At 37.9% G+C, this 22,325-nt stretch overlaps 1 protein-coding gene across 1 annotated transcript in view; it reads left to right on the plus strand.

The window, feature by feature from the left end:
- Positions 1-471: 471 nt before the first annotated feature.
- The window catches only part of RIF1 (replication timing regulatory factor 1), a 675,273-nt gene continuing 653,419 nt past the window's right edge, over positions 472-22,325 (plus strand). Inside the window, exons 1-2 of the mRNA XM_053712714.1 lie at positions 472-611; positions 11,229-11,353. Coding sequence (XP_053568689.1) covers positions 603-611; positions 11,229-11,353 — 134 coding nt within the window. The 5' untranslated portion in view covers positions 472-602. The remainder of the gene's footprint in view (positions 612-11,228; positions 11,354-22,325) is intronic.

Below are 22,325 nucleotides of genomic sequence, written 5' to 3' on the forward strand. Positions count from 1 at the left end.
TATATATATATATATGTGTGTGTGTGTGTATACATATATATACATATATATATAATGAAAAAATAGAGCTAGATGTTTGAAAGTCCAGTGAGTGCGGATCTATGATATATATATATATATATCATATATATATGTGTATATATGTGTGTGTGTATATATATATGTGTATATGTATATTTATATATATATGTGTACATGTATATATGTGTATATGTATATATATATATATATATATATATATATATATATATATATATATATATATATATATATATACATACATACATACATACATACATACATACATACATCAGTATATTATTTTTAACCCAGGTCACTGCAAAGCTGTTGTTTTTCCCAATCGATAACTCTGCACTCCCCAGCGATCGATGAGCTCTTGCTCGACTTACGCCCCTTCACTTCTAACCAATCTGGCGCCATTTTAGAAGCGGGAGAGGGAAGGGGAGGTGTTTGGTGAGCGCGGGTAAATCAGGAGCCTGCCCTGGAGCTTAGGGAAGGGGATCGGTGCTGTGTTACCTGGGGATCCGAATAATCTGAGGGGCGAATGTGTGGCTTTCCCGCAACATAAATTGTTCTGATAAATGGAAACGGTGAGGCAGAACTGGTTGGCATGGGGACAGCAGACCTATACACGAACTTGTCATATAAGCTGTTCAGTTAGTACGTGGTCGTGCCTGATGTTAATACACGTGTTGTGGCTCATTCTATACCCCCCTGAAGACAGCTTCCTCAGTGTCGTTAGTAATGTTTACCTTTTAACAGAGGTGCTCTCCTGTCATATGTTGTCACTGTATAATTCTTATGTAATGTTTAAAGATACGGTTAATCAGCTTGACAAGTCTGTCAGTGAAAATAGGCCATCTAATACATTACGATTCCTGTCTATGGTAGTCAAACAGTTAAATATATAGACTTTTGACGCTCAGGCTGTTGGGATTGTTGAAAAAGTATGTGGTATCTCATAGTCATTGGCTGTTTTTTTTGTTTGTTTTTTTGGTTAAAGATTTAATTATATAAATATAACATTAGGCATCTTCATCCTCTCCACTACTATACGTGGTGTAATAAAAACAATATACATTTATCCAAAACTGTGTTTTCCTTTGGCGACTGCATATTATGGTGGATTTCTCAAGTAAGTTAATAAAATGTAATCATTTATTTAATCCCTTCACTGCTAGAGAGTGCAGCATACAGGTGTAACTGCATTGCAGCTTTTTTTTTTTGCTCTAAAGGCTATAAAGTACATATATTGTATGAAACACTTTGTGTGTTTAGTGTATACTACTGCATACATATTTTCATAAATTACCATTGTTGTTTAGTGCAGACATCCTCAAACTTGGCCCTCCAGAGGTTTTGGAACTACATTTCCCATGATGCTCAGCCAGCATATCAGCTGGCTGAGCATCATGGCAAATACCGTTTCAAAACCTCTGGAGGGCTAAGTGTGAGGGTGTCTCTAATTGGGTGTCATGATTTTTTTTTCTTTTCTTCTAAAGTAAAACTGAACTTTTTAAGAACCATTGACACCTTGTATAACACATTGTGCACAATTTTTCTGCATTTATAAAAAGGTGCAAGTGTATATGATATAGGCTTGTAATTCAATGTAAACATTTATACTGGTGGACCTCTTGTTCCTTGTACACATGTGATCTTAAAACTAGTGACCCTGCACCTCTGAGTGTTTAATCCCTTTGCAGGTTCCATTTGGAGGACTGATGTACCTGAGCAAAAAATGCCTATGACCAAATCAGCATTGCCAGTCACATCTGAATCGTGCAACAAGCACTGCTGATTGGAACAGCAGCAGTTTCTACTCAAGACCAGCAGTCTTATGTGGATCCTGAGTGGTGCTTCTACTGTGTGTTTAGCCAGTTTGCATTTTCCTCCCCTCAACCAAGAGCAGGGCATGTCAATCAACCCCAAAACGAGCGAGTGCTGGGGTGATTGATCCTGCTGCCTTTGAGGTAGCAGAGAGGCAAAATAAAGTTTCTGCTTCTTAAAGGGACAGTATACACCAATTTCCATTTAACTGCATGTAATACACTACTATAAAGAATAATATGCACCGATATTGATCTAAAAATCCAGTATTAAACATTAAAAAACTTACTTAGAAGCTTCCAGTTTAGCTCTGTTGAAAAGGTTAGCTGGACCATCCACTAAAAGTGGTTCTGTAGCAAAAAGACACTCCCCCTTCCTTTGCATATGAAAAGACTTTACAGAGACAGGAGCAAGCTGAAGTAGGTATATATCAGTATTCTCAAACTTAGGAGCCTGAAAATCTGCGCAATGTTATTTAAAAATAAGCAAAACTGTACATTAAACAAATAAATAAAAAAAAAAAAACTATAGGCTATATAAATGGATCATCTGCAAAGAAAAATCTAGTGTATAATGTCCCTTTAAATATGTGGCAGCAGGTTCACTCCTGATCTTGCCACCTCTGAGGTGGAAGAGGCAAAAGAAAAATACTGTTTCTTAAATATGTGACAGCAGGTTCACTGCTGCAAATTACCCTTTGGATAACTGGTCATCTGAGGCTAAGTAAATGTAAGAAAGGTTTACTCTAGTCTCGGGTGCAGGTTGGATAACAAACACATTTTCTAGGGGTGGGGTGGAAATAGGCAAAACTTTAAACCTGTAACAAAAAAGGGACAAAGTCAAATTTCTTTATCAAATTCACTTTTTCTTAGTATCCACTGTTGAAGAGAAGGCTCAGGAGTAGCAATGTGTTACTGGAAGCTTGTTGAACACATCTGGTGATCCAATGATAAGAAGCATATAGTTGTAGCCATCAATCACTAGCTAGCTCCAAGTGGTGCACTGCTGTTTCTGAGTCTAGCTAATAATGGTAAAAGGATACTCGGAGAACAAAGCAACATTGTTCAATGTAAATTGGGAAGATGCTTAAAATTTTCTCTTTTCTGACACGTTACTTATGTTTTGCTTTCCAATCAATGCATCATGTGATAGCCATCAGCCAATCATAAAATGTATATGCATATATTCTGTGACTTCTTGCACATGCTCAGTTGTAACTGTGGTGCCTCAAAGTGCATATAGTATGATTGTGCGCAGGGTTGAGAAAAATATATTTTAAAAAAATCTTATTTTAAATAAAATGCGTTTTTTTAATGAAAAATCCTTTTAAATATAGTTATTATTTAAAGGGACAGTATACACCAATTTTCATATAACTGCATGTAATGGACACTAATATAAAGAATAATATGCACAGATACTGATATAAAAATCCAGTATAAAACCATTTAAAAACTTTGAAGCTTCCAGTTTAGCTCTGTTTAAAAGGTTACTGGAACACCCACTCCAAGTGGGAAATATCAGACACTCCCCCCCCCCCTCCTTGCTTTGTATATGAAAAGACCCTTTAGACAAACAGAAGCAAGCTGGAGTAGGAATACATCAGTATTTTCCTAAAACTTTGGGGCTTGGTTAGGCATCTGAAAATCAGAGCAATGTTATTTAAAAATAAACAAAACCTTTCCATTTTTAAAACAAAAACTTTATGGGCTGTATAAATAATCTACAAAACATTTATGCAAAGAAAAAATGTGTATAATGTCCCTTTATGGTACTTTGTAATCCAAAGGGTATTCATCCTCAAATAAGGATTCGTTTTTATCTATGCAGCATATGGCTATAACGTTTATATTTTTTGTAAATTCCATGAATCCATAAAGAATATCATGCTCTAACGGATTTCTGTAACATTATTTTTGGGGTCAGCAACCATGGCCCCCTGATGTTTTGTAACTTAATTTCCCATGATGCTCAGACAGCCTAGAGCAGTAATGGAAAACCTTGGCCCTCCAGATGTTTCAGAACTACATTTCCCAATGATGCTTAGGCACTCTGAAATCCAGTAGGGGTTTCAACCCACTACGGCTGCAGGTTCTCACAAGAGAACCTGCTCGCCGTATTTAACAAGCAGCGGTCATCAGACTGCTGCTTCCCTTTAGCTTTTACCACCTCTAAATTGGCAAAATTTAATTTTCGCCATCTCGTCCGACCGGGGAGATTGACAGCTCCTGCCCTCGCGTGATTGGCTGTGTGTGGAAAGGAGGCGGGATTGCACACAAGCTCAAAATAGCGCTCGTGTGCAATGCTGAATTCCGCCAGGGGAATTCAGCCATCAAGACGCGAGCTGAGACGGACACGGGTGCGTATGTGCGCCCCTGTCCGCCTCAGCTTTATATATCTCCCTCTAAGTGCGAGGAGGGAGTGACAAAAAATAAAATTGAAATGTTATTTTAGTTAAAGCTATTTTTAAATTGTTATTAAAGGGAGACTGAACCAATTTTTTTTTCTTTGGCGATTCAGATAGAGCATGAAATTTTAAGCAACTTTTCTAATTTACTCCTATTATAACATTTTCTTTATTCTCTTGGTATCTTTATTTGAAATTCAAGAATGTAAGTTTAGATGCCGGCCCATTTTTGGTGAACAACCTGAGTTGTCCTTGCTGATTGGTGGATAAATTCATCCACCAATAAAGTGCTGTCCAGAGTACTGAACAAAGAAAAACAAGCTTAGGTGCCTTCTTTTTCAAATAAAGATAGGAAGAGAATGAAGAAAAATTGATAATAGGAGTAAATTAGAAAGTTGCTTAAAAATTGGATGCTCTATCTGAATCACGAAAGAAAAAATTTGAGTTCAGTGTCCCTTTAAGGTAATCCTTTTTCTCTTTCCAATAAAATACGACTGAAAAGCTGATCAAATATGAACCTATTAAACTGGAGATAGTTCTCCTACCAATAATTTAATAATTTTCAATGATCTGTGTATTTAAAGGGACATTAAACGCAAATTTTCTTTAATGATTCAGCTAGAGAATACCATTTTAATGTTTTCTAATTTACTTCATTCTTTTAATTCTTTCCTGAAAAGCATATCATAGGCTCAGTAGCTTATGATTGCCTCATGATTGGCTCACCTGTGTACATTAATATTTCTTTAACAAAGAATATTTAATGAATGAAGCAAATTAGATAACAGAAAAAAATGGAATGTTTAAAATTGTATTCTCTGTCTGGATCATGAAATAATTTTTTGGGTTTAATGTCACTAAGTATTTTCTGGAAACATAATCTTTTTATTTAAAATTAAAACTTTGTAAAAAAAACAAAAACAAAAAAAAGCATGATTTAAATTGAGTCCTCCTGCTAGCGATTTAAATCATGATCTAAATTAATTTGATTTAAATAAAGTCCACCCGATTTTGCAGTGAGGGCTAGATTACAAGTGGAGCACTAAATTATTGTGCTCACAAATGTCATATCTGCCAGTTTGCTGGCGTGTGATAATTAACCAGACATTACAATTGGCTGGTTATTGCTACAGTGGCCTAACGGTAGCAATTAGCACTCAGAAAATTAAAAAGAACGGATCTCAGGTTAATTTTCTAAAAGTGCCCCAAATGCCCTCAAAGTAGAGGGCATTATTTTTATTTTTTATTTTAAAAAATATTGACTTTTTTTTTTTTTTTTTTTTAAATGCGGTTTATAGGGACTGTTTTGCCTGTAAATGTATATGCTTATATACATGTATGTATTAATATGTGTAAATACACATATTAACACATAAATATATTTAGTCTTATACATATATATTTAAAAATATGCTGCCATCGCTGCGCTACTTACCCTTTTGTTGCGTGATGTTCTGGTGCCAACTGACGGCATCAGAACAAGGCTCCCATTGGAGCCTATTGAAGTGCTCTCTTGTGAGCGCAATGCTTCAGTGCAATGTGAATGCGAGATCGTGTTTGCATTGCATCTAACTTGTAATACCAGCGCACATTAGCGTGCGCTGGTATTACAAAGTGAAGTGCAAATATCGCTTCAGTGCAAAAGATATGTTGTGCTCCGCTTATCTGGCCTTTAATTGAAAGTTGTTTAAAATTCGGTGCTCTATCTAAATCATGAAAGTTTAATTTTGACTTCACTGTCCCTTTTTAACTTTAGCTTTTCTCTTGGGAAATTGCACTGTGTACTCTGCTTGCTAACCTTTAAATAGCAATGAAACCCACATAGCCTTTCATGTTATAGATTTCTAATTTACCTTCAGATTGTTTCTTGGTATCTTTTTGTTGAGATGTAGTAATGTAAGCATGCGTGTCTGGGCACTGTGTGGCAGCAGTTTTGGAAGAATGTTATCCATTTGCAGAAGCAATAGATGGATGTACTGTTTCCTGCAGTGTAGTGTTCCAGACACACCTACCTAGGTGTCTTCAATAGTAATACCATAGGAACAAAGCAAATTTGAGAATCTAAGTACATTTTAAGCTTTTTTTTTTTTTTTTTTTCTTCTAATTTTGTGTACTGTCTCACGCCCATGGAGTTACCTAGGAGTCAGCACTAATTGGCTAAAATGCAAAGTCTGTCAAAACGACTGAAATGAGGGGGCAGTCTGCAGAGGCTTAGATACAAGTTAATCAGGTAAAAAGTATATTAAAGTGAAGGTAAAGTTTTGTTAAGCAGCAATGGTATTTAGGATCCTTTTAATAACTCCAATCCAGTCGCTAGGTTTGTTTTTTTACAAATATTTAGTTATTTAGGTATTTTTCTAACAATAGTTTTGTTACCGTTCCGTGCAGATTCTCCTCCCACCCTCAAGTTCCGGGTTTATGATACTGTAACGTATAGAGCGGTCCCACCCGCTCTATACCTGTCTACTACGCTCGTGCACATCGAGCATGGAATAACAGCGCATGCGCATCATTTTTTTCTCAGCGATCTTTGCGCATGCGTTAATCCCGGTTGTCGCTCTCTACTGCGCATGCGAAAATTCTTAGCAAGTTCCTTGGCAGCTCCTACTATGACTACTACCTAAAGTTTATACTGCGCATGCGCGAAATGAGGACGCGCGCGGATGGAAAATGAGAAGTAGAAAATGTTACGCATGCGCATATAGACCCATCTGTTGATGACGAAATTTGACGGCCGCCTAACGGCCAGAGAATCAATTGGATGGCTCAACCACGTGATAGTTCTTTATAAAAATAAAAACCATTGAACGGGTTGATTTTCGGAAAGCCGATTACATGACAATAAAATAAGATATCTCAGGTAATATATATTTTGGGGAATATTGATGAATGAAACATATTTATTTGCCTTGATATCTATAATTGTTTATAATAGAGTGTTTGACTTTACCTTCACTTTAAAGGACCAATAAATACAGGAGATTTACATAATCAACAAATGCATAATAAAGACAATGCAATACCTCTTAGTCTGAACTTCAAATGAATAGTAGAATTTGTTCTGACAAATTTCAGTTATGTCTATTTCCACTCCCCCTGTATCATGTGACGGCAATCAGCCAATCACAAATGCAAATACATATATTCTGTGAATTCTTGCATACTTACTAGGAGCTAGTGACTGAAAAAGTGTAAATATAAAAAGACTGCACAATCTGTTAATGGAGGTAAATTGGAAATTTGTTAAAAATTGCATGCTTTATCTCAATTATCAAAGTTTAATTTTGACTTGTGTCCCTTTTTAATAGAACTGTGTTGGTTATGCAAAACTGGGGAATGGGTAATAAATGGATTCTCTATCTTTTTAAGCAATAAAAGTTCTGGTGTAGACTGTCCCTTTAAGTGAGCATTTATAAGTGATGCATTAAGAATTAGGTAAAATAAGTATACAAGAGTTAGAACAATGCAAGTGCTGCTGTAATACTGTGTTTTGTGTCTCACTGTTTCCCTCTTGTAAAAATGCTCAACATTTTACTGTTTCTTTTTGCTTCTTCTTGTCTCTAACAAACTACTCTAATTACTCCTTCCCACTCAACACCTGCACTGTTCATTAGCCCTTCTCTCTTACACACACCTCACTTTTGTACTCATGAACTTCACACATTCCTCCACAAGATTCTCCCCTAGTTTTGAAAGCTTCAAGTTCTCCCTAAAGACTCTACTGCTCAGGGATGCATACAACCTACACTAACCTTTTCTAACCCCTTTGCTATCTCCCTGAACCCCCTTAGCATGTAAGCCTATGAGCCCAGCTGTTTGTAGATCACCTTCATAAGAGCTGACTAAAACAGTGCGTCTCGGCAGTGCCATCTACCCATTTATCCCTATAAATGTTACCTTGTATACCACGCCTATGTTTATAGCGCTGCAGAATCTGTTGGTGCTCTACAAATAACTAATAAGAGCAGAGACTCTTTCCCCCCCCCCCCTTCCTGTATATCAAAAAGGCACAAAACAGGAGCCAGCAAGAATCTGTAAATACGTGTATACATCTTACACTCTGGGGTTTTGTTAGGAGTCTGAAAATCAGCACAATGAGCAAAACTATACATTGTTACAAAAACACTACCAGATGAGCTATATAAATGGATAATGTGCAAAACATCTATGCAAATAAAAATCTAGTGTACAATGTCCCTTTAACTGTGCATGTGCAAACAGTTAATGCTATATCTGTGCATTAGTTTGTGATTGGTTAGTAAGGGTTCTTTTGTTCTGGGGGACAGGGAAATCGGTGGAAAGAAAAATACATAAAATATGCTCATTTGACAAAATAAAGCAGCATTATTGCAAAATTCTTCAGATATGAAGGTACATTTTTATGCAGCTTACAATTTAATTGCTAAGAGTTTGTGGTTTAAAGTGAAAATTCTTGGACAAACTAGTGCTACAAATACCTCAATAAAAATTCTGATTATGTATTTCTAAATGGACCAAGTCCATACTTAATGTGTTTTAAAAATTGGATTTGTCTCTGTGAACTGGGAAATAAGAATTGTCAACATTCATACATAATTTATTACAAGTTGCAAGGAATAAAGTTTTAGCAAATTTTTATGCTTACATTTTGAGGCAGTATTCAGTAGGCATGGGCATCATTTTAGAATCTGGACTTTCTTTGTTGCACTTTCACATTGATATAACCAGCACCAAAAATAGCTGAATCCTGCAGCCATATTCTGCATTTGTTTAGCAAACTAATGCGGCATTGCTACATTTTTTCCCAAGCCTAGTATTCAGTTTGTTGGTTTTAGGAATAGTCTCTGCAGAGAATACACACATAAATTGCACAAATTTAATGTAATGTAATTAGAAAAATATTCTTTTATTAAAGTTGTGAATTCCTTTACTGTAAAATCTGTATCTTCTTTTTTTTTTATCAGATTTCTTTCCTTGTTAAAGTGAATGTAAATTTTGATGCTAAAGTGTCCGGTTTTTAAAAGTTAGATTAAAAACAGGGGCACTTTAATTCATCAAAATTTACATTTCACTCCTGATGTGAAGAAAAACTTGGCTTTTAAACTTGACAGCAGCTCCAGCTTCCTCCGGCCGTCACAAGCCATTTCTGATGTCATAAATGATGGATAGGTCATCCTCCAATCACGGCTTCCCCCGGGTTAATCAGTGTCTGAGTCAATGCTGTGATTGGAGGAAACCGAATTCCTCATTTTAGATCCAGGAAGAGACTTTGCAACGGGTGGAGGAAGCTGGAGCTGCTGTCAAGATTAAAAGGTTTTTTTTTTTCGATCGGATACAAAAAAATCATTTTTTTTTTTCCAGCATGTAAAATAAACTCCACATACTGTGTTACAAATATAAAACTTTTGACTAAAACTTTACATTGTGTTAAATTTTTTTAAGCAGCAGAACACATTTTTATATTAAACGAAACCACAAACTGTTTGAAAAGAGGTAGCACTAGAAAGAGATGATCACTGTTTATAACGTTCTGTTCACTCTTTCAGAAACTTTGCATTGAAATGCAAAAATGCTGACATGCTCCTGGCTGTGGCTGGCTCTCTTTTGCAAGCTATTTTGCCTGCAGCAGAGAAGCGGCGCTCATATGGTGCTGAGGTGCCTGAGATGCATAAGTAGGATTTTTGCCAAGGTGGGATTTTTTTTCTTTGTTAGCTCTCCACCAATGCAAAGTGCTTTCCTCCTTGGCAAGGGGCCTGTCAATAATGTAAGCCTGGAAGTGAATTCTAACATAAAAATATCTTGAATATCTATATGCAATGGTAAATAAACAATAAGGTTTGGGTATAAATATCTAGTCTGCTCTTAAAATGACAAATATATACTTATTAATGTTGAATCTGGTAAATATCACTTTTTTTTTTTTTTTTTTAATGAAGCGCTAAGGACTATCAATAACAGGACAAAACCTTACACATTTATCAATACAGTACATATAATCCGCAATAGCAAGCAATCTGCTAATGATTGTGCAAACAGATAATAGAGCAATTTAATACAAATAACAAATCCCATCAATCAAGGGTTAGGTGTAAATAATAAGCATAGTCCCTAATCACCTGATTTTAATATAAATAATCCAAATGTTGACTCCTATTTTATTTATGGGCTGAACATAAGCCAGGAGTAGTTGTAATCTTAAAATAAACTCATACTGTCCTGAAAAGGGAAAAGTAAAGTCTGTAGACGTCCTTTAGGCTAAGGACCTAACCATAAAACACAATACCATATGCAGGAGTTCATTGGAGTGAAGCAGCTGGTGCTGTGCACAGACCAACTAATTGCAAACCAACTATAATCGATTATGAGATTCATTGACATTTATTTTCATAATTATGTTGATTAGTTGTTGCAGCTCTAATATTTATCTACTTAATACATTTTATGTACCTTCCTCTAATTGAAGGGACAGTCAACACCAAAAAGGTTTGTTTAAAAATATAGCTAATCCCTTTTAGTTGCCGTTCCCCAGTTTTGCATAACCAACACTTTGATATTAATATGCATTTTAACTCTATGATTACCTTGTATCTAAGCTTATGCAGACTACCTCTTTATCTCTGATCTTTTGACAGACATTTATGTCGGCACTAGTTGCCTAAAATGCATAACTCCACTATCTATATGGCACACATGAACAAACAGTACATGCAGTACAAGCAAATTTGGTGAATGTAAATTGGAAAATTTGTTTACAAATACATGCCTTATCTGAATCATGACTTTAGCATTCACTGCAGATATATGAAGAGCTACTGTACATGTGCAAACATGTCAGCACTGGAATTCAGGAACGATATGACTAAAGGGGAGGTGGGGGAATAACTTCATTACTGTGCTTATAAAATGTATTTAGATTTAATGTACATTAAATTCAGGCCTTTATGGTACTATACATTTGAGTAATTTTTCCCCTTCTCCACTCGCTTTATAGCGCCGTTCAGGAAAAATGACTGCTATAAGTTCAGAGGGGTCGCAGCTGTTACCCCTGCTAGAGACTTTGGAAGATTCTTCTACCTCGCATTCAGAACAGACTGATGCATATCTCTCCATTGCAAAGTAAGTAGCAAGTTATTCCTGCATTGTCGTCTTTGTTAAAGAAGGGAATTTTTAAAGGCAAAATTTAATAATTAATAATTAAGATACTTTTCAATCTATTTCTCTTAAAGGGCCATAATAGTAAAAAGTGACATGTTTTATTCATCAGAGCATGTCATTTTAAGACTAGTGACCCTGCACTTCTGTGTTTAACCCATGCAAAGGGGTTTAACTCAGTTGAAGTACTGCTTGACACCCACAGAGCACTGCTGTTCCCAAGCAGAAACTACTGAATAACCAATCAGCAGTGCTAGGTGCATGACTCAGCTGTGTAACTGCAGGATCGCTAGTGTTAAAATGACATTCTCTAATGAATTAAAACATGTAATTTTTCAACTTTTTATGGCTCTTTAATCCCTTAATGATAGACGTACAGTGTTTTTTAAACTAAGGTGTTAGTTATAGCAAAATACCATGTCTCCTCTGGTGGCAAGACACGTGCTATTACACTTTTTTAATGACATGCAACATATGGGCTGTGTCATTTCATTTAGGTGTTAATATTTTACTTTCATGTAATTGGCAAGAGTCCATGAGCTAGTGACGTATGAGATATACAATCCTACCAGGAGGGGCAAAGTTTCCCAAACCTCAAAATGCCTATAAATACACCCCTCACCACACCCACAATTCAGTTTTACAAACTTTGCCTCCTATGGAGGTGGTGAATTAAGTTTGTTCTTGATTTTTATGATTTCTTCTATGATCGGCACTTCTAAGCATTCTGAAGCCCAATTCCTCTGAGTACAGTGTTTGTCAGAGGGATGTGAAGAGCTATTGATTTTATAGTTTCTCTCACTGGAAATCTTTTCAAGGGTTATCGGTCGTAGGAATTCATCTCCTACCTCCCTTTTCAGATCGACGATTCTCTTATATACCATTACCTCTGCTGAAAAACAGTACTGAAAACTATCTGCTATATGTGGATGGGTGTCTTTCGGTAAGTATGTATCATTATTTAAGACACTCTCAGCTATGGTTTGGCGCTTTATGTATTATAAAGTTTTAAATATATGTATTTTACTTATATTTGCCATTAGTCAGGTCTATGTATATTTCTCTTTGCAGTCTAGGAAGTTTTGTTATGGGAATAATGTATTAAGAAGTTGCTTACCTGTGGTATAGTCTTTTTAAATTTGACTTGTTTTTTTCTTTAGAAAACTTGCGGGCAAATTAGGCTCGCAAGGGCGAAAAAGCTGTTATTTATTGCGTCTTTTGCGCTGTGTCATTCTTGGCACCAAAAAATGTATTTATATTTTACCCCACTTCCTATATGCTCCTTGCTCAGAGGGCTATGTTACTTGCTTTTTTATCATTTGCATTTTTCCCTTTCCTGAAACTGCTATTTGTGGAAATAAGATAATTCTGTTTAAATGTTATTTTCTTCTTAAATGGAAGGAGTCTACAGCAGCATGCATTACTTTTGGGAATCAAGAACCTGGCCACCAGGAGGAAGCAAAGACAACCCAGCCAAAGGCTTAAATACTCCACCCACTCCCCTCATCCCCCAGTCATTCTTTGCCTATCGTCCCAGAAGGTTGGCAGAGAAGTGTCAGAATTTTTTAATTTTTGTTCTTGTAGGATAGGTTGTGGGTTATGTAAACTTCAGATACCTCTGCACCTTGGCTATTCCTTTCTCTAAATTTTCAAACACAAGAGAGGCGTCCAAATGTGTGTATCGATAAAGACTAATACCAGAGTGCACAACAGATATCTTTGCACAGGGTACTCACAATTTTGAAGAGCACACCTATGTGCTTGTAGATACGGGCTGGTTATTAGAGCTAACCAGCTGGCTCCCTCCGGTCTCCACTCTCCAAATCGAACGTATGCTAGTGACAGGCTCAGAGAATAAGGATGTAATCCTTATTCTGTGAGCCTGTCACTACCATACGTTCGATTTGGAGCCTGTCAGTCTACAGGCACGATCGCCGGGGTAGGAGCAGTAAGGAGCCCCAGACCTCCCTCAAGGTGGGAGAGTGCTCATGACGGCTCTGAGCTGTCATTAGCACCAGAGTGAGAAACTCTGTGACTGCTCAGAGCCGTCATTAGCACTCAAAGGGTTAACGCCCACACAAGCGGCGCCAAGATCCTCAAATGCGTCTAGTTCTTTTACTCTGCAGTTATGTCAACTACCCTTACGGAGGTATTATCTAAGTTTCCAGTGTTACAGTGTAAACATAGTAGGACAGGAATTAATGTGTCTGATGCATTGTTGACTATTTCTGATGTACCCTCACAGGGCTCTGAGTTGGGGGTCAGGGAATTGTTGTCTGAGGGAGAACTTTTAGACACAGGAAGTATGTTACCTCAGACAGATTTGGACGTCATGTCCTTTAAATTTAAGCTTGAACACCTCCGCCTGTTACTTTGGGAGGTTTTAGCGACTCTGGATGATTGTGACCCTATTGTAATACCACCAGAGAAATTGTGTAAAATGGACAAATATCTAGAGGTACCTACTTACACTGATGTTTTTTCCGGTTCCTAAAAGAATTTCGGAAATTATAAAAGAAGGAATGGGACAGACCGGGTATACCGTTCTCTCCTCCTCCTCCTCCTAATTTCAAGAAAATGTATCCCATATCAGACACCATTTGGGACTTCTGGCAAACAGTCCCTAAGGTGGAGGGAGCTATATCTACCCTGGCTAAGCGTGCAACTTTTCCTATTAAAGACAGTTGTGCTTTCAAAGGCCCTATGGATAAGAAGTTAGAGGGTCTTCTAAAGAAATTATTTATTCATCAGGGTTTCCTTTTACAACCAACAGCTTGCATTGTTCCAGTTACTACTGCAGCAGCTTTTTGGTTTGATGCTCTAGAAGAGTCTCTGAAGGTTGAGATAGAATTAGGGCTCTCAAGCTAGCTAATTCTTTTATTACAGATGCCGCCTTTCAAATTGCTAAGCTGTCGGCAAAAAATACAGTTTTTGCCATTTTGGCGCATAGATCGTTATGGTTAAAATCATGGTCTGCTGATGTATCATCTAAATCAAAGCTCTTAGCTATTCCTTTCAAGGGGAAGACCCTATTCGGGCCTGAGTTGAAGGAAATTATTTCTGACATTACTGGAGGTAAGGGTCAGGCTCTACCTCAGGATAAGTCTGTTAAGATGAGGGGTAAACAAAATAATTTTCGTTCCTTTCAAAATTTTAAAGGAGTACCCTCTGCTTCCTCTTCCTCTACAAAGCAGGAAGGGAATTTTACTCAGGCCAAGTCCGTCTGGAGACCTAACCAGGCTTGGAACAAGGGTAAGCAATCCAAGAAGTCCATTGCCGTTACAAAGATAGCATGAAGGGATGGCCCCCGATCCAGGCCCGGATCTAGTAGGGGCAGACTTTTTTTTTTTTTTCTTTCCCCCAGGCTTGGGTAAGAGATGTTCAGGACCCCTGCGCACTGGAAATCGTGACCAACGGGTATCAACTGGAATTCAAAAAATTTTCTCCCAAGAGGGAGATTTCTTCTTTCACAATTGTCTGTAAACCAGATAAAGAGAGGCGTTCTTACTTTGTGTAAAAGACCTCTCTACTATGGGAGTAATTCGTCCCGTTCCAAGATTAGAACAGGGACAGGGATTTTACTCAAATCTTTTCGTAGTTCCCAAAAAAGAGGGAACGTTCAGACCTATTTTAGACCTCAAGAGTCTAAACAAGTTTCTCAGAGTTCCATCCTTCAAGATGGAGACCATCCGAACAATTTTACCAATGATCCAGGAGGGTCAATATATGACTACCGTGGACGCATACCTTCATATTCCTATCCACAAGGATCATCATCAGTCCCTAAGGTTTGCCTTCCTGGATTAACCTTTAATTTGTGGCTCTTCACTTCGGGTTGGCTACAGCACCCAGGATCTTCACGAAGGTTCTAGGGTCCCTTCTGGCGGTTCTCAGGCCGCGGGGCATAGCAGTGGCGCCTTATCTGGACGATATTTTGATTCAGGCGTCAAGTTATCATCTGACGAAATCTCATACAGACACAGAGTTGTCTTTTCTGTGAACTTGTGGATGGAAGGTGAAACTAGAAAAGAGTTCACTAGTTCCACGGACAAGGGTTCCCTTCTTGGGAACTCTGATAGATTCTGTAGACATGAGAATATTTCTGACGGAGGTCAGAAAGTCAAAGATTCTGAATACTTGCCGAGCCCTTCAGTCCAATCCTCGGCCATCAATGGCTCAGTGTATGGAGGTAATTGGATTGGAATGGGGACTATGCAAATTTATCTCCTCTGATAAATCTGGGCCAAGAGACCAGAGACTCTCTTCTTTAGTGGTTGTTGCCGGATCATCTGTCCCAGGGGACGTGTTTCCGCAGACCCTCGTGGGTGATAGTGACAATGGACGCCAGCCTTCTGGGCTGGGGTGCAGTCTGGAATTCCCTGAAAGCTCAGGGTTTATGGACTCAGGTAGAGTCTCTACTTCCAATCAATGTTCTGGAATTGAGAGCAATATTCAATGTGCTTCAGGCATGGCCTCAGTTGGCTTTGGCCAAATTCATCAGATTCCAGTCGGATAACATCACGACTGTGGCTTATATCAATCATCAGGGGGGAACGAGGAGTTACTTAGCGATGACAGAAGTATCCAAGATAATTCGATGGGCGGAGCAATCTACATCCCAGGAGTAGACAATTGGGAAGCGGATTTCTTAAGCCAACAGGCCTTTCACCCGGTGGAGTGGGAACTCCATCCGGAGGTATTTGCCTCACTGATTCTACGATGGGGCAGACCGGAATTGGATCTGATGGCATCTTGACAGAATGCCAAGCTTCTTAGATATGGATCCAGGTCAAGGGATCCTCAGGCTGAACTGATAGATGCCTTGGCAGTGCCTTAGTCGTTAAGCCTAGCTTGTGTTTCCACCGTTTCCTCTCCTTCCCCATGTGATTGCTCGGATCAAACAGGAGAGAGCTTCAGTAATTCTGATCGCACCTGTGTGGCCATGCAGGACTTGGTATGCGGATCTAGTGGACATGTCCTCTCTGCTACCATAGAAACTTCCATTGAGACAGGACCTTCTCATTCATGGACCTTTCCAACATCCAAATCTAAATTCTCTGCAGCTGACTGCTTGGAGATTGAACGCTTGATTTTATCTAAGCGGGGATTCTCCGATTCGGTCATCGATACTTTGATTCAGGCACGTAAGCCTGTCACTAGAAAGATCTATCATAAGATATGGCGCAAATATCTTTTTTGGTGTGAATCCAAGGGCTACTCCATAGAGTAAAGTTAGGATTCCCAAGATTGTCTTTACTCCAAGAAGGATTGGAGAAAGGGTTATCAGCGAATTCCTTAAAGGGACAGATTTCTGCTTTGTCAATTTTGCTACACAAACGTTTGGCAGATGTTTCAGATGTTCTTTTTGTCAGGCTCTATCTAGAATTAAGCCTGTCTTTAGACCAATTGCTCCACCCTGCAGTTTGAATTTAGTCCTTAGTGTTCTTCAAGGGGTTCCGTTTGATCCCATGCATTCCATAGATATTAGATTGTTATCTTGGAAAGTTTTGTTTTTGGTTGCTATTTCTTCTGCTCGTAGAGTTTCTGAGCTTTCAGCGTTACAATGTGACTCGCCTTATCTTTCATTCTGATAAGGTGGTTTTACGTACCAAACCTGGATTCCTTCCTAAGGTTGTTTCAAATAAGAATATTAATCAGGAAATTGTTGTTCCTTCCTTGTGTCCTAATCCTTCTAAGAAGGAGCGTCTGTTGCATAACTTGGACGTGGTCCGTGCCTTGAAGTTTTTTACTTGCAGGCGACTAAGGATTTCCGTCAATCATCTTCATTATTCATTGTTTTTTTTTTTTTTTCTGGAAAGCGTAGGGGTCAGAAAGCTACGGCTACCTCTTTCTTTTTGGCTGAGTAGTATCATCCGCCTGGCATATGAGACTGCTGGACAGCAGCCTCCTGAAAGAATTACGGCTCATTCTACTAGGGCTGTGGCTTCCACATGGGCTGAAAACGATGCTTCTGTTGAACAGATTTGCAAGGCTGCGACTTGGTCGTCTCTTCATACTTTTTCCAAATTTTACAAATGTGATACTTTTGCTTCTTCTGAGGCTGTGTTTGGGAGGAAAGTTCTTTAAGCAGTGGTGCCTCTGTCAAGCAGGTCTCTGTCTTGTCCCTCCTGTTTCATCTGTGTCCTGTAGCTTTGGTATTGTATCCCACAACTAAGGATGAAATCCGTGGACTCGTATCTTGTAGAAGAAAAGTAAATTTATGCTTACCTGATAAATTGATTTCTTCTACGATACGAGTCCACGGCCCTCCCTGTCATTTTTCAGACAGATTTAGATTGTTATGTTTTTAGAAACTTCAGTCACCTCTGCACCTTTTGGCTTTTCCTTTCTCTTCCTAACTTGGGTCGAATGACTGGAGGTGGAGGGAAGGGAGGAGATATCTATATCTCTGCTGTGGTGCTCTTTGCCACTTTCTGTTGGCAAGAGGTTAATATCCCACAAGTAAGGATGAAATCCGTGGACTTGTTGTATCGTAGAAGAAATTCATTTATCAGGTAAGCATAATTTTTTTTTTTTTTGTAGATTTATTTTAAGCGGAAATGGCTGTTTTTATTTTATCCCTCCCTTTCTAGTGGCTCTTCTGTGGTCTTCCACATCTTGGGTATTTCTATCCCATGTCACTAGCTCATGGACTCTTGCCAATTACATGAAAGAAAACCATAATTTATGTAAGAACTTACCTGAAATTCATTTTTTTTTTCATATTGGCAAGAGTCCATGAGGCCCACCCTCTTTTTGGTGGTTATGATTTTTACATAAAAGTTAAATTTTTATTCCAGTTCCTCTTTTTTGTATGCTTTTCTACTCCTTATTTTATCACCCCACTACTTGGCTATTCGTTAAACTGAATTGTGGGTGTGGTGAGGGGTGTATTTATAGGCATATTGAGGTTTTCGGAAACTTTGCCCCTCCTGGTAGGATTGTATATTCATACGTCACTAGGTCATGGACTCATGCCTATATGAGAGAAATGAATTTATCGGATAAGTTCTTACATCAATTGTTTTGTTTCTAGTGTTCTTTGTTTGAAAGCATGCCAAAGCTGGGAGCTAGATGATTGGCTGCTACGCAGATATGTCTTGTCTAGAGCTGCAACAACTAATTGGCATAATCGATTATGAAAATAGTTGTCAACGAATCTCGTAATCTATTAGTTGGTCTGTGCACAGCACCAGCTGCTTTACTCCAATGAGCTCCTGCACATGGTATTGTGTTTTATGGTTATGCCCTTAGCCTAAAGGACGTCTAGATATTTTACTTTTCACTTTTTTAGGACACTAAGTTTCTTTTTAAGTTTACAACTGCTCCTGTCTTATGTGCAACCCAGAAATAAAATAGGAGTCATAATTTGGATTGTTTTAAATTCAGGTGATTTGGGACTAGGCTTTGCATGATAAAGCGCCAAGCTTGTTGTTTACACCTAGCCCTAGATTGATGGCATTTGTTATATAATTTGTTATATGAATTGATGTCACTACCTGTTTGCACAATTTTTAGTGTATCACTTGCTATTGCTGATATATGTACTCTATAGATAAATGTGTAAGGATGTGTCCTTTTACTGATATATAGTCTTTATCCCTTTTTGCCCTTTTTTTTTTTTCTTTTTTTTTTTTTTCTCTCTCCCTATTTTTAATTGTTATATGTACCAAATTCAACCTCTGTAAGTATATATCTGTTATTTTAAGAGTGGACTAGATATTTACCCCCTAACCTTTATAGATGGTTATTTACCACTGCATATAGATATTTAAGATATTTTTATGTTTCAACAAAGTAAGCCTGGATTTCATGGTGAGGCTCCTTGCATTGGTGGAGAACTAACAAAGATAAATATCCCACCTTGGTAATATTGGCAAAACCCTATATATGCATCTCAGGCACCTCAACACCATCTGAGCATCTCTTCTCTGCTGCAGGCAAAATAGCTGCAAAAAAGAGAGCCAGCCTCAGCCAGGAGCATGTTGACAATGTTATAAACAGTGGTAGTCTGTCTACCTCTTTCTGCTTCTATCTCTTTTCAAACAGTTTGTGGTTTGGTTTTGCTTAATTATAAAAATTTGTTCTGCTGCTTAAAAAATTGGACCAACAGTTGTTTTAATCTAACGTTTTATTTAAAGCTTATATTTATAACACCGGAAGTTTATATTTATAACGCTCAGTATGTGGATTTTATTTTAAATGTAGGAAAGAATTAATTTTTTATCCGATTAATCGAAAAAATAATCGGCCGATTAGTCGATCATGAAAATAATCGTTAGTTGCAGCCCTATTGGTTTGCCAGATGTTTTCCTCTAGGTCCTAGCAGCGCATTACTACTCTGAAGCTGACTATTGGTATTCGGGAGTTAAAAACAGTATGTTGCTTTTGTACTGTTGCTTGCCTATAATGGATCAGAGTATTTTCTTTAATTGCTGAATATGCCCTGGTTAGCATGAGGTTTTGTTTAGATCCTAGTGGTGGGGTTTTTTGGTTCAGCCTAGAAGTTATTTTTTCTGAGGTTGTGGAAGTGGTTTTCCTTAAAGGGTCACTGAACCCAAATTTTTTTCTTTTGTAATTCAGAAAGAGCATGCAATCTGAAGCAACTTTCTAATTTACTCCTATTATCAATTTTTCTTCGTTCTCTTGCTATCATTTTTTGAAAAAGGCATCTAAGCTTTTTTTTTTGTTTCAGTACTCTGGATAGCACTTTTTATTGGTGGATGAATTTATCCACCAATTGGCAAGGACAACCCAGGTTGTTCACCAAAAATGGGCCGGCATCTAAACTTGCATTCTTGCATTTCAAATAAAGATACCAAGAGAATGAAGAAAATTTGATAATAGGAGTAAATTAGAAAGTTGCTTAATTTCATGCTCAATCTGAATCATGAAAAATTTTGGGTACAGTGTCCCTAATGTTTCAGACTTTGTTGTTGGGGTGTTCTTCTGTTTTTTATTTTATTTTTTCTCATTTGAAAACCTTATAAAATAAAATATTACTAATAAATTGACAATCATGAACATAAGTGCATCGCTTGAGAAACGCCCACATTAAAGAGACACTCAAGTCTCTTATGATTCAGAGTGTGCATTTTTAAAACATGGCCAATTTTCATTATCAAATTTTGCACAATCTTGTTGTTGTATACACTTTCTTGAGGACAAGGTCCTACTGAGCATGTGCACAAGCTCACAGTATACTTATACTAGTCTGTGATTGGCTGATGGCTGTCACAGGGGGCCATAAAATGGTAGAAAAAATAAATTTGTCTGATTTTCAGATAAGCAGTAGTTTTTCTTTCTGAGTAGCTGTTAAATCATTGTCTTATGTACTTGTTAGTTATGAAATTCTACAGCATTGAGTGGTCCTTTAAGAATTCTATGTTGGGCTTTTCAATAAAAATTACTCATTTTAAAAAAAATTAGAAAATGTATACAGTATTATACAAATTTGTATTTTATTTTTGTGATTGTGCAGAATATAAAATGTAACTGTAAAGATGCTTTCTAACTCAGATGGTTCACACAAGTCATTTTGACAGTCTATTTTCTACCACTGTCCTAATGTGTTTAATGTATCCCCTCTCTTTTTTTTATATTTGTCACCCAATTTCATTTATCTGGATACCTGCAATTTTTTGTTTTATTTGCTCAGAGAAAGGTTAATCATTGCTCCTCAACATCACAAAGGCAGAACATAATTGTAGAAGTTGCTGGTAGATCATTACTATAACCACTTGAAATCTAAAAGGGCATAAAATACCTAATTTAAAAGGTGCAACCTACCTCTTTCAAACAAGGGTCTTCTATGGTTTGTATTGTACTGTGACTCTGTTGTAGCACTTACTATAACCTAAGTAATCACTTATTTGAAAGACCATTGTTGCTTTGAAAATAAGGTGTCTCGTATCCCTCTTTATTTTGGCGGCAGCAGAGTGGCTACCGCACCCACAAATGTTTTATATGCCTATGCAAGCCCCCTTTTCTTAACAGGAAGAGTCCACAGCTGCGTTCATTACTTTTGGGAATTCAGAACCTGGCCACCAGGAGGAGGCAAAGGCTATAAATACTCCCCCCCCCCCCCCCCCAGTCATTCTTTGCCTTTCATCACAGGTGGTTGGCAGAGAAGTGTCAGAAGTTTGTGATAGTCTCTTATGGAGGGTAGTACTCTTTAAAATTGACTGGAGTTTTAAGTAGTCCTGTCAGCCTCTCATTAAATGAATGAAGGTTAGAGTCTGGAAATGCAGGGAGAGTTTTTCTGCAAAGCCATCCCGACTCATATTAACAGCTCCTTGGCAATCAGAGTTGACGAGTTTCGCTGCCTGCCTTTATTCACTCAAGTCCATGTCAGAGGCAATCTGTCACACTTGAAGGGCCGTGTTCCTTTTCCACGGCGTAGATTCCGTTAAGATTGTTTCATTTTACTTGATTATGTGATGTTAACGTGAAAAGGTAGGGTCCCAGTGGGACTCCTTTAATCTTAAATTAGGAATCGTGGGTTAATATCCTCTGAGGGGGTTATTGAACAGGGGGAACTTTAATCATGTTTGCAATGTGGTTCTATCTGCTGATTGTGTAGTAATACTTTAGGCTTGTGGCTTTTCGGAACATTACGGCCTTATTGATCTTAGATTTGCGCGCTCTTTTTATGACTTGCGCGGTGCACCTTGTGACCGGTTACGGTTTCACATCCGTATGCCGACTGTGGCGACAGTCTGCTCGTCGATTATTTTGTTCACAGGAGGTGGTGAGTGTCCCAGCCGTTGGGGGTGTAATAGAGGTGCCAGTTTGTTTGTCATTTTTGTAATCCCAAGATGGTGGTTTCGTTTTTTTTTTTTTTTTTTTTACACGGATGTCTGATGCGGAGAATGTGTCTTGTGATGAATATGAAATGGCCTGGGTTATCCATGCCCATCAGTTATGTTTCAATTGC

The sequence above is a fragment of the Bombina bombina genome, chromosome 1 (genome assembly GCF_027579735.1).
Source record: "Bombina bombina isolate aBomBom1 chromosome 1, aBomBom1.pri, whole genome shotgun sequence".
NCBI classification, from domain to species: Eukaryota; Metazoa; Chordata; class Amphibia; order Anura; family Bombinatoridae; genus Bombina; species Bombina bombina.